Source organism: Mastigoproctus giganteus, chromosome 10 (assembly GCF_048544385.1).
Source record: "Mastigoproctus giganteus isolate SK-2022 chromosome 10, ASM4854438v1, whole genome shotgun sequence".
Lineage (NCBI taxonomy): Eukaryota > Metazoa > Arthropoda > Arachnida > Uropygi > Thelyphonidae > Mastigoproctus > Mastigoproctus giganteus.
This window is the reverse complement of record NC_143584.1, coordinates 83,849,337-83,863,018: the sequence shown is the minus strand read 5'-3', so window position 1 is coordinate 83,863,018 and position 13,682 is coordinate 83,849,337. Positions and strand designations below refer to the sequence as shown.

At 35.9% G+C, this 13,682-nt stretch overlaps 1 protein-coding gene across 4 annotated transcripts in view; it reads right to left on the bottom strand.

Moving 5' to 3' along the window:
• Positions 1-13,682, bottom strand: part of c11.1 (maestro heat like repeat family protein c11.1) — a 1,259,325-nt gene that overhangs the window by 575,251 nt on the left and 670,392 nt on the right. For all 4 annotated transcript variants that reach the window (XM_090383553.1, XM_090383554.1, XM_090383556.1 and 1 more), the window contains exon 24: positions 7,128-7,263. In XM_090383553.1, coding sequence (XP_090239679.1) covers positions 7,128-7,263 — 136 coding nt within the window. The remainder of the gene's footprint in view (positions 1-7,127; positions 7,264-13,682) is intronic.

The window sequence follows — 13,682 nt, the reverse complement described above, 5'->3', positions numbered from 1 at the left end:
ACCAAACAATAACTAACTCCTGTGAGACGAGGGCATTTGGCTCTGCAGATTGCCGATGTGTTGCACGATGTACAAGAGTGAGTACTGGCATTGAGATGAGCAGCTGAGAGCTTGATGGGCCCCCCCCAATTTAATACCTTCAAGGGTCTTGAAAGTATTAAATTTACCCCTCTTCAAACTCTCATAAGCGCCCATCAGAACGCTGAGTTGGAGCTTAATTTTTTGGCATTCTTTGCACGTAGAACACACAAAGACATCCTCTTTGGCTAAATCATATCCTGTTCCATAGAGTTCTGCAAACATTTCACAAGCTGCACATTTTTTAAGGGTGTGATGCATTGGAACCCCCCCCCTCGGTTTTTCACTGTCACAGCACACCTGACACTTCGTGCCTGTTGCTTTGCCACTCTAGTCTGGGGCATGACATCAAATGCTATTGATTAACGATGAAAATTAATAACATTAATAAATTTAATTAATTATCAATACTACACCACTAAATAGATTCATAAATGCAATGATTTGTATTACGCCATTTAGTTTTACATTAGAGTTACCTATTTACCAAAATTAAAAATTTGAATTCCCTACCACTCACTGTTTTTTTTTTTTTTTTTTTTTTTTTTTAGTTGTTGGTGCCTCAGCTTCTGTGGCCATATTGCAGCTCCCAAGGTTTTTGCATTCTCTACTCTGATCCAAGCCCGAGGCGGGATTTGAACCAGTGACCTTTGGGTTGCCAGGCAAGCACTTTACCCACCTGGCTAGCCCAGTCGGCCACTCACTCTGTATGAAAATAATGGCTGCAAGATTAGAACGAAGTCACAGTTTTACGTACATTAAGTAAACCTAAAAAAACTATCTAAATTAAAAATAACAAGCATAATTAGACTTTTAAAACTTCTTAAAAAGTATAAAATAACAATACAATCAAGTAAATAAAATAGCACAACACTGATCTTTTTTGGAGCTTATAATTCATTGTCATTATGAAGCAAAACTGTTTTTAAATTTAATTTTGAGGCATCTATGAATAAATGCCATTCATCTGAATGAATGGCATTTATTCATAGATGCCAAAGACTTTATTCGACTTCTAAAAGAAGTCGAATAAAGTCTTTGCAAAAACACTTACTGTCCTCCATAGCAAAATATTCCAAAAACTTTTCATGTCTTTTTCGAAACACTGAAATCCTTGTTCCTGCTGCAAGTATATTCCACTGCTGTAACCTAGAACCTAACAGTTCAGCTTGTTCTTTTGGCAAATTTAAGCCTCAAACCAAATCATTCAACTCATCTTGTTTGATTAAATGTACCTCACTACCTGAACTTACTGGCTGATAGTTGACATCTTGTGAAGTGGTAGGAGGGCTGCATCCTCTGACTCTCAAGGGGCTGTTTATGTTTGGAGGATAGATTTACAACCCTGAGAACATGTCATGATCAGTTAATACTTGTAAAACCTTAGCACAGCCTACAAAAATCCTCACAAACATGCTAAGTGTGCTCTCTTCAAATTGTAGATTGTTGCATCGGAATTTGAACCTAAGAATCATAGGTAGAAGTCTGATTATGTTTATCACAATAAAATCTGAAGCCAGAATCGATTGCTACAATAAAGAGAATTAGCTTATATCTGTTAAAATAAATCAGTATGTCATACATTACTGGCTAGATTATGCAAAATTGGAATATTTAGTAAAACGTAACTCCCTCTATATTTAATAACTGTGATTTGATGTGAAATTATCATGGTGATTTTCGAAATCTGTGCGTAAAACTTAGTTAAAAAACAGCATTTAATTTCTTGGAGGTAAAATCCGTGTTGACTAGTGTAATCAGTGGCAAGCAGTGCTCCTTCAGGATGACCTGAATAGGCTTCAAGAATGGTCAGAAAAGTGGCAGCTATGTTTTAATGCAACAAAATGCGGGATCTTGCACTTGTGGAATATTTATCTTTTTCCTTATCTACTTTTTAGTTGGTTATTTATTTATTTATTTTTTTTTTTTTTTGCATAGTGCTGCAAAAGTTTTTTTAATTTTGGTATGAACTTATTGTTAATTAAAATATATATTTCAAACGGTGTTATTTACAGTCAAGCTTGTCTCCTTAATTTTGGACTACCCTATATATAAAAACCTATATAAAAATCATTTTTTGTCTTCCATTCATCATGAACAAGTTTCTTCTGGTTAACAGTTACTGGCTTGCAGTGTTTTTAGTAGTTGTTGATATGATAGCAATAGGCTGACATAACTTTCGTCACATGTTCCTCAAACACGTACTGTACTACCAAATAGTGTTGTTGTTGTTATTTGGTTTTTAGGAGCATTAGCAACTAAGGCCATATTGCTCTGGGGATATGCGGTGGTCATTCCCTGACCTTTCCGCTTCCTCCGTATTTGGTGGTAATGGGCTCGAACTCCGGTTCGAGCTTCTAATCAAGAAGCGTGTGCTACCGCACTGCCGCTCCTGCCCACCTGGCTACGGAGGCGCCCCAAATAGTGTGACTCCCTGTCTAAGTGATGAAAATGAATTCAGGAAATTTTTTTTATGTCAAAGCATGAGACATAGAAATCAGATTTCTCACTTTTTAGTGTACAAAATGCAACACATGCTTGTTCATGTAACTAATTTGAGGCAACCTCAAGTATTCACTAGTTTAGAATCAGCTTCATTTTGTATCGCTCTTCATGCTGGAAGTAGTTGGGTCATAAAAGGATTTATAAAATTATCATCACATTTTTTCTATAATAATACATTTGTGCATTATTAAGAAAACATACTTTTATGCTGGTATACTGTAGATTCACCAAAATTTCCTCGTTCTTGACTGTATGGAACATTAGCATTAGCAAGGGCACATGATGCAAGAAAGAAAGCTTATACAGCATCAGCCAAAAAAAAAAAAAAAAAAAAAAAACAAACACCCTTCTCATTTCACCCATCCACTCACACCAAATGTTTGCCTAGTTCTGCTTTGAATCTGTTTAAGCTATCAACTTCTACAACGATAGATGGAACTTGGTTCCAGAAATCAACCGCCCGCTGGCTAAAGGCAAACTTCAGCACATCTATTCTATAACTGTCTTTCCTCAATTTGAATTTATGTCATCTCAGGTGATTATTCTGAGCAAGAGGAAGAATTCCATCAGCATTGTGTATGCTCAAACCATTCAAAGCTTTATACACCTCAATCAGATCACCTTGCAGGTGCCTAGTCTTCAGACACTGTAATTTGCAAAACTTAAGCCTTTCTTCGTAAGAACAACCCTTTGTTCCATTCACTAATCTTGTTGCCCTTCTCTGCACTCGTTCCAACAGCTCTACATCGTACTTAAAATGAGGCCTCTAGACCTGTATACAGTACTAAAGGTGTGGCCTGACCATTGCCTTATACAAGGGGATAATCACTTCCTTATCCCTACTAGACAAGTTCCTGTATATCACTGACAAGGCAACCATGAGCTACTCTTACAGACTGTCTGCACTGGTCAGAAAACTTCATATCTGGCTGCACAATTACCTCCAGGTCCTTTTCACTCTATACCACTGTCAGTGTAGTACCACACTGGCGCCTCCGTAGCCAGGTAGGAAGGAGCAGCAGTGCATAGCACATGCTTCTTGATTAGACAGGGATTCAAGCCTGTCACCACCAAATACGGAGGATGCGGAAAGGTCAGAGAACGACCACCACATATCCCCGAGCAATATGGCCTTAGTTGCTAATGCTCCTAAAAACCAAATAACAATAACAGTACCAAACAGTTGATGTGGTACTCTGGAGTTACTGCTTCCCATATGCAGTACTTTACATTTGTCAATGTTATACTTCAGTTGTCACCTCTCAGCCCATCTGCTCAAGTTTTCTAGATCCTGTTGCAGAAGCGTACTGTCATTAGTGTCATTAACAACCCTGCCAACCTTCGTATAATCTGCAAACTTGGACATTAAGCCTGATACATACCATCATCAATATCATTGATGAATACAGAAAACAACAATGGACCCAACACTGAACCCTGGGGGACTCCACTAATAACATTACACCACGAAGAGCAGTGTCCATTGATTACCACTCTCTACCTTCTCCCACTCAACCATCCCTTTATCCATAGCAGCAATTTGCCTCCAATACCACACTGCTCCAATTTGTGCAGCAGTCTTCCATGTGCAACAGTATCAAAAGCCTTTCTAAGATCCAAATATATCATATATCAAAATTATTCTTTGCATCCAGTTACTTTGTGAATACATCATAGTATCCAATCAAATTGGTCAGACAAGACTTCCCCTTAAAAAACGCATCCCGTGTCCCAGCTATAACTGAAGTCTTGTCTAGATGATCCTGCAATGCTTCTTTAACCATTAATTTCCCTGGAACAAAAGTTAAACTAACAGGTCTGTAATTACCCATGTCTCCCTTTGATCCTACTTTGTGGATTGAGGTCATATTTGCACATCTCCAGTCCATGGATACCTCCCCTGAGTCTAAGGAAGCTGTCATAATTATGGCTAAGGTTTTGCTTACTTCCTTTGCTGCCTCCTTTAATATAACTAGATAGATTCCATCCACCCCAGGTGCCTTTATGTTTATCTTCAATGTTTCTCCTCCACTTTACTTTCAGTTATTACAAGATTATCTAGCTTACTGCCAGAGTTTAATACACTTCTACCATTCCCCTCCCTGAATAACTCCTCATGTGTGAATGTCGATGCAAAATATTCATTTAGTTTGTTCGCTACCTGAGCAGGATCATCAATAGTTGAACCATCGATATTAAGTGGACCAATCTGATTCATCTCCTTCCTTCTAGAGTTTACATAAGTAAAGAACTCTTTGCTATTTTTCTTTGCATTCCTTGCCAAGAATTTCTCGTAATCTGCCTTTGCCTACCTAACCTCCTTTGTGACTTGGTTACAGATCAGTTTATATCTATTGTAGGCTTCTGTGTCGCCTGTTAATTTATATGTATCCCATGCATTTTTCTTCTCTGCCACATGTCTAATTAGTTCATCTGACATCCATTTAGGCCTAAACCTTGGCAACTTAAGATTGGCATCTTAACCCATATTGCTCCAGTCTGCTTCATCAAAAGTGCAAGTGAATGCATGTGTGTGTATGTTCCTGAGTCAATATGCCTGCTTTGCACACTGAAAACCCTGTAAAAACTACACGAAGAGAACCCCCTCTCTCCCCCCATGAATTGGCTAATTACAACCCGAAATGAAGAGGACTACAATGGGATTAAAAGTGAGACCTCTCCAAATGAATGAGTGATGAGTGATATACTGTCACACAGAACCATTTTCTCATTAGCAAGTATGAAAGGAAAAATGGAGCATGTATTAGAAGAATATCACCTTACATATTGTTATGCACTCATTAAATTTTTGAAAACATCAGAAATTTGTATACTAGTTCCACACAAACATATCAAAATAATGTGACATGTTTTTGTTTGCCTGTTGCTGGGTGATATAATGATACACTTAAGGGAACATCTTAAAGTGCCATGTAATTCTACCTGGCAATATTAGGTAAAACTGCAAGTAAGTCAACCAATTATGATAAAAATTCAACCTATTAAGATTAGAATGTATGTAAATTAAATAGAGTAGAACCTGGATAAGAAGTTTTCCCTCATAAGGAGTTTAGAACTCCTTATGAGGGAAAATTATCTTAGAAGGGAAAATGACCTAAGGGTGTGAAATATTAACCGCACAAATAAAAATTAAAAGAAACAAATAAGTTAAACATGATTTTAAATACTATTTCAGAATTTATAAATATTTTACTCTGCCTATGGGAAACATTTTTAAACTGAAGGTTTCTAATTGCTTAACATTCTGTTCATTAAACTCATTACCAAGTTGGAAGAATGAACTCTTTTGAAGTTCATCCTTCCAACTATAACCCTTCAAATTATAAAAATATAATAAAATTAGTATAACTAATAATTAATATCTGTAGTGTTAAAATAAAACTGCCAAGGAGGGCAAATGATTATGGCCAATAAGGTAGATAGACAAAAATATGGTTATTCTTTAAAGAATTACCAAAAATACTAATGAAAATCTACAGAAATAAATATAGTACTATAAATTCAGCTAACAGCATACCTTAAAAGGTCAAAATTAAATAAGAAACAGCAATAATCCACTAGTTCAGAACTGTTCAAAACCATCAGAACTTAACGGCAAATGTGGTCGATGATATCCAATTATATGAAAACAATTGCAATATGTCACTTCCATTATATCAAAATTTTTATACTAAAACAGTTTTAAGGCTGAAACCCTCACACTATGGAAAATTCACTAATTTTACAAGTTAGTGCATAGCATCATTTTACCTCGTAGTAAATCACCAAAGTAGGTGAAATGCCATCTCATATTATGAATGCCTTCACAACAAGTTGCCCTGATATTGCACTACCTCAAAGCAACGCTTCGCCAGTAGAGAAGACTATGTTACTTATTTTCTGTGGATACCACCACCCCTGGTGGTTGTGGTATCAGCCAAGTATCCAGTGGTATCCTTCACAACGAGTTGCCCTGTTATTGCAATACCTTAAATAAGCAACGCTTCCCCAGTGAAAAAGACTAATGTTACTTATTCTTGGTATCTGCTAAGAATAAGTAACATCAGTATTCTCCACTGGTGAAGTGTTGCCTATTCAAGGTAGTGCAATATCAGGGAAACTCATTGTGGAGGAATTCACAATATGAGATGTAACAAAAATGATGCCATGTCACTTACTGTGGTGATTTACTACGAACTGAAATGATGCTAGGCACTGACTTGTTCGATTACCAAAATGTTTACATTGTTTAATTTTTTTTTTTTTTAAATATAAAAATAAAGAATTTCTATACTTAAAAAATGTATTTAGTGGGAAAATATCATTATGTATTCTTTATCACGTACTTCTTATGCAGGAAAGCTTTTCACCCAGGAAACTTCTTAAGCAGGAAAATAATACAATATATAGAGTTGATAATATAATACATAGAGTTGATAATGGGAATTAAGAAACCAAACATAGTACATGAGAATATGGGGAAATTCTTATCTGGGTTCTGTTGTATGTACAATGAAAATAAAAGGAAAAAATCCATATCTTACTCTGACACTGGTGAGCAATCTGAAGCAAACAAAACACAGAATCCAAAGCTGCCTGTCGAATGTCTGCTAGTGGGTCAGTACATCGAGGAATAAGAAGTCCGAGAATAACTCCCAGCTTGGTAAATGGAACAAATGACTTCAAAATAACAGGAGAGGGAGAAACAGAGTTAATTTTATTTTAGGATGTTTCCAAATGCAGCATGTTCTTTAAATACTGTCTTAAATTTTTTATCTATGAAAGAATTGCCTCATATTTTATAAAATATAAAACATACATTACAGTGTTTTAAACCATAATTGCATCTCATAAGATGTAATTGTATAGAAATTTCCTTATTATTAAACTACACATTTAAATAAAAATTTTTTCTAGTAGAGTAAGAAATTTTGTAAATGCAATTTTTTTCCATGATAGTGAAAATAACACCAAAATATTCCTTTTGTGTCAGATTTTTGGAAATATTCCTTATTTTATATTAAAAACTAAATATTAGAAATTTATGAGATACAAGTACCTCATTAATAGCATTTACCCCTATTTTTTGTAAAATCGCAGTTAATTGGGCCATAAAATCAGAGTGCTATGTGAATCCATGTTAAACAGGGGCAAATTTATTAATAGGAAATATTGTAAGTAATTTTAACAGTTTAGCATGACCAGTGTTTCTGACTAATTTTTGCGACATTTTTCTATATAAGAATGAGAAGTGTAACAGCAACATTTGAAACCTTTGTTTGTTGTTTGTTATTTGGTTTTTAGGAGCATTGGCAACTAAGGCCATATTGCTCCAGGGATATGCGGTGGTCCCTGACCTTTCCGCACCCTCCGTATTTGGTGGCCACAGGCTCAAACCCCACTCTAATCAAGAAGCGTGTGCTATGCACTGCTGCTCCTCCCCACCTGGCTATGGAGGCACCTCTTTGAAACCTTTAAATATAAACTTCAAATACATAAATTATACAATAAGACATAAATACAGAACATGTTCAAGAAAATGCAAGGAAACTTACTTAAAATTTTAAAACCTTATATGTGTACTGTATTACATTATTTACAACAGATTGCCCAAAACCACTAAATGTAGTGCAAGTGCAGCACTCTCCTGAATCAAGACCTTTTAAATTGTCGAATTTAGTTTTAAATAACAAATTTATCTGAAAGCCTCTTCATGCATCACTGAGTGCTACTGTGCAGTGTGGAGCTAAAAGTGACTCCATGATTGCAAACAACAGTTAATAAAGCAAAATTTTATAATTAATAATAATCTTCATTAAATCAGAACCACAAGTGAGTGTTCCCTTTCCCATAATATCCCTAAGCTGGAGCATGTATAAAGTGTATATTTTTTGTAATATGTAAGAAAAGATATTTTTGTAATATGCATTAATTGGAACTTGTGGACTGGTCACTTGCACATTAGGAAGGCTTTTGTGGATTAACTGGATGATTCTTTTCGACAGCAGCATATTCGAGAGGCAACCAGAAGGAAAATACTCTTGATCTTATTATCATCAGTGATTATTCATGCATTTAAGAGTCTGAAGATAAAGGAACCACTAGGTGGCAGTGAACACAATATACTGATGTGGGATTTACTCAAAGATGTAACTACCATCAAGAGTAAAGGGAAAGGTTTTTTTCTCCTGTAAAAGTGACTACAATGGTCACAGACAGTTTTTAAATTGTATACAGTGGGTTCAAGTAATCAAGTCACAAAGGAGGTTAGGCAAGCGAAGGCAGATTCTGAGAAATCATTGACAAAGGATGCAAAGAAAAATAGCAGATATTTCTTTACTTATTGAAACTTTAGAAGGAAGGAAATGAATCAGATTGGTCCACTTGACATTTACGGCTTGATGCTGATGAACTTGCTGATGTAGCTGACAAAACGAGTATTTTGTCTACATTCAAACATGAGGAAGTCTGTAGGGAAGCGGAGGCCAGAAGCTTATCAAAACCCAGCAGGGATCTAAATGATTTTGTAATAACTGAGAGCAAAGTGGAGGAGAAATTGTTGAAATTGAACATAAAAAAGGGGTGGATGGGATCTATCCAGTTATATTAAAGGAAACAGCAAATGAAGCAAGCAAACCCTTAATCATAATTATGAAAGCTTCCTTGAACTCAGGGGAGGCCCTGTGGACTGGAGATGTGCAAGTGTGTCCCCAATTCACAAAGGGAGACACGAGTAATTAAAGACCTATTAGTTTAACTTCTGTTCCAGGGAAAATAATGGAGTCACTGGTTAAAGAAGCACTCCAGGATCATCTAGACAAGACTGCAATTATAGTTCAGACACAGCATGGATTTGTTAAGGAGAAGTCTTGTTTGACAAATCTGACTGGATATTATATGATGTGGTCCCAAAGGAACCGGATGCAAAAAATAATTTTGATATCATATACTTAGGAAAGCTTCTGATACTACTACACATGGAAGACTACTGTACGAATTGAAGTAGTATAGCATTAAGGGCAAGTTGCTACAATGGATAAAAGAATGGTTGAGTGGGAGAAGAGAGAGAGGTAATCAATGGACACTGCTCTTCGTGGACTAATGTTATTAATCGAGTCCCCCAGGGTTTGGTGTTGGGCTCAGTGTTGTTTTCTGCAATTATTAATGATATTGATGAAGGTATATCACTGTTAATGTCCAAGTTTGCAGATAATATGAAGGTTGGCAGAGTTAGTAATGACAGTATACTGCTACTGCAGCAGGATCTAGAAAAATTGAGCAGATGAGCTGAGAGGTGGCAACAGAAGTTTAACATTGACAAATGTAAAGTATTTCATATGGGTAGCAGTAATCCCAGCGTAACATACCAAGTGTGTGGTACTACACTCAGGGTAGTAGAGAATGAAAAGGACCTGGGGGTAATTGTGCAGTCAGATATAAAGTTGTTTGAGCAGTTCTGACAGTCTGCAAGAATAACTCATGGTGTCTTTTCAATGTAATACAGAAATTTTGCTAGCAGTGATAAAGAGGTGATAGTTCCCTTGTATAAGGCAATGGTCACACTTTGAGTACTGCATACAGATCCAATTCCTCATTTTAGGAAGGCTGTAGCACTGCTGGAACAAGTACAGAGAAGGGTAATGAGAATGGTGGGTGGAACAAAGAGTTGCTGTTACCGAGAAAGACTTATGTTCTGAAATTAGTGTCTGCAGACTAGGCACCTGTGATGTTATTTAATTGAGGTAAATAAGGCCTTGAATGGTTTAAGCCAGCTCAATGCTGATGGGATTCTTCCTCTTGCTCAGATTACTCACCTGAGGGGCCAAATTCAAATTGAGGAAAGACAATTGTAGAATAGATATGCAAAAATTTGCCTTTAGCCAGCGGGTTGTTGATAGTTGGAACAGACTTCCAAGTGTTGTAGTGGTGGTCAAAAACTTAAATAAGTTCAAGGTTCAAGGCAGAACTAGACAATCATTTGGAGTGAATGGATGGGTGAGAAGGGTTTTTTTCTTTTTGCTGATGCTATATGAGCTTGCTTTCTTGCATCATATACCTCTACTAATGCAAATGCAAAAGCTGCACATGCACAACCATACCATTTTATAGCTGTGGACAGAGGAATATTGTGCCATTAATTTTTGCAAGATTAGCTGTACCAACTCCTCGTAGTAGCTGTACCTCCCGTCATCGACAGGACTCGAACTCAGATCTTTTCCAACTAGTGTGGGGAGGATGGTGATTCTACCAACTGTGCTACCGATGTGAGCTTAGTGTTAGTGGTGCTTGTTGTAATTAATATTAGCAGTGGTAGTAACATGTATTGCAGTTGACTGGAAAACTGAATTTAAGAGGATTTATTTATTTATTTTTATTATTATTCTTTCCAATAGACCATAACAAGGATCTAAGCACCTGTTAATGGCTAACTTTTATGAACATTTTTAGAGTGAATAGCACTATTTGGTGGAATGGAAGACAGAGCACAGGTCAGAGAGGGCATCAAAAAATACAAAGAATTATAGTGAACGAGCACAGAGTGAAGTGCACTATGGTGGGCAAAAAATTTGGTAGGAAATAAATTACAGCTGCATTTAAAAATTTCATTTTCTTAATGATGTGCAGCACACCTGTCGGCCTTAAATAATTAAAAGTCTTGAGTGTTTTCTTCCTGTCACGCAGTAACATATCCTGTCAGTTGGATTTTTAAATTTTGTTTTAATAATTTCCAATAAACAGCAAAAAGCATTACATATGAAAAAAAAATTGAGACTTATGAAAATTAATAAGATTTCGATAAGAGTACAAAATTAATTGGATTACATTATAATAAAAAGCACTAAGTGGCACAGTACTATGTTAAATTACGCTTGTGAAATTAATGATATTATTTAATATAGAATTTGAAGCAAATTGTTTCTACACGTTCCTAAAATTCATTTTGTGCAAATGAAATATTTTCCATTTGAAAGCTCATGTCAGTGTGCTAACAAAGCCTGCAGTTTCTGTTACATTTGTGGTGAATATGTTATAAAACTAATGAAAATAACAATTTCTTCTACATCAGAAGTGGGTACTATTTCAATATAGGTAATGAGTTTGTTTGAGAAAATACTAATGCTCTGCATTACGATATTCTGTATTAACTGTTGGGGGACACTATTGTCCCTCCAGTAACAAGGGCTTGGACTAAAGCTTATTTTAGCAACAACTACATTATACATGAATACATCTGAAGTTACTAATATTCATTTTTAATAAAAAAGAATATCACCAAGAGAGCAATTCTATTATTCATTTAAAAAAATCAAAAGTACTGTTGTGACAAATTTTGGCTAAACATCAGATAGCCTCAATTAGAAGTGCGTAATAGAACTGAGCTTCTGTCTCTAAATATGCTAGACTAATTTTTCTTTTCTGCCAGAGTTTCATCAGTTTATCTGACATCCATTTAGATCTAAGCCTGAAACAGTATTTTTTAGTTGGTATAAAAAACCTAGTAGCTACTATGGTTACTTCCCTTAGAATTTGCTGTTGATAACATCATTTGTTGGTTCCACTAAATAGAATTTACGAACTTTCTAACATGCTGCTGTTTTTTACAGCAGTATATTAAAAAGACAACAAGCAGAAGTAATATTCTTGATCTGATTATCTGTAGCAATTCTTCATGAATTAAAAATCTGCATTTAAAAGACCCACTAGGAGGCAGTGATCACAATGTACTGATGGGATTTACTAAAAGACAAAACTGCTGTAAAGGAAGAGGCTTTTGAAAGTGGTCTCAGTGTACACTGATCTCAGACAGGTTTTAAGTTCTATGCAATTGGACTAACTGATAATGTTACCAACAACAAATTCTAAATAGGAAGCATTCAGTGTTACAATCATAGAAGCTTTCAGCTTTTTTCCAACTAAGAAATATTGTTCAAGGCATAGACCTAAATGCTTAACAGATGAACTAATGAGACATGGCAGAGAAAAAAATGCATGGAATGCATATAAATTATCAGGTGATACAGAAGCCAATAGTAGATATAACTAGTCTATTATAAAAGAAGTCAGGGCTTCTTTTATCAAAGCAAAGACTTCTTTACATAATCATAACATTTAATTGCATAACACTTAATTGCAAATAAGAATTATTTACATAAAAGTAAAAATCACAAAATATTTTTATTAGTATTAGTAGCAGCAAATGATGGGCAAGCTAATACAGCATCAGTTGAAAACAAAAAGATGACAGCCTCCCATTTCACCTGTTCATTCAATCCAATAGTTTATCTAGGTCTTCCTTGAATTTATTTAAATTATAACCTTCCATAACAACAGATGGAAGTCTGTTCCAAAAATCAACCATCCTTTGGCTAAAGGCAAATTTCAACACATCTATTCTACAACCGTCCTTCCTCAATTTGAATTTGCATCCGCTCATGTGTGTAGTCTAAGCAAGAGGAAGAATCCCAACAGCATTGAGCTTGCTCAATCCATTTAAAGCTTTAAACACCTGAATCAGATCACTCTGCATGTACATAGTCTCCTAGTCTTCATTTCTGCAATTTTCAGAAATAAAGACTTTCTTGGTAAGAGCAACTCTTTGTTCTGCTCACCAATCTTGCTACCCTTCTCTGCACTCATTCCAGCAGCACCACCTGCTTCCTAAAATGAGGCCTCCAAACATGTATGCAGTACTCAACATGCCTACTAACCATTGCCATATACAATGGGATAATCACCTGCTTACCCTTGCTAGCAAAATTCCTGTATATCATTGAGAACACGCCATGACTGCTCTTGCAGCCATTCTGACTGCACAATTATCCCCAGGTCTTTTTCATTCTAAACTAACCAAAATGTAGTACTGTTCAGTTGGTACATTATTCTGGGGTTACTACAACTCATATGCAGTAATATGCATTCATCAATGTTAAGCTTCAGTTGCCACCACTCAGGCCATCTGCCCAACTTTTCAGGATCCTATTGCAGTAGTGTACTGTCATTAACAACCCTGACAACCTTCACATTGTCTGCAAACTTGGACATTAAACCGGATATACCTTCATCAATATCATTGATAAATATGGAAAACAACAATGGAC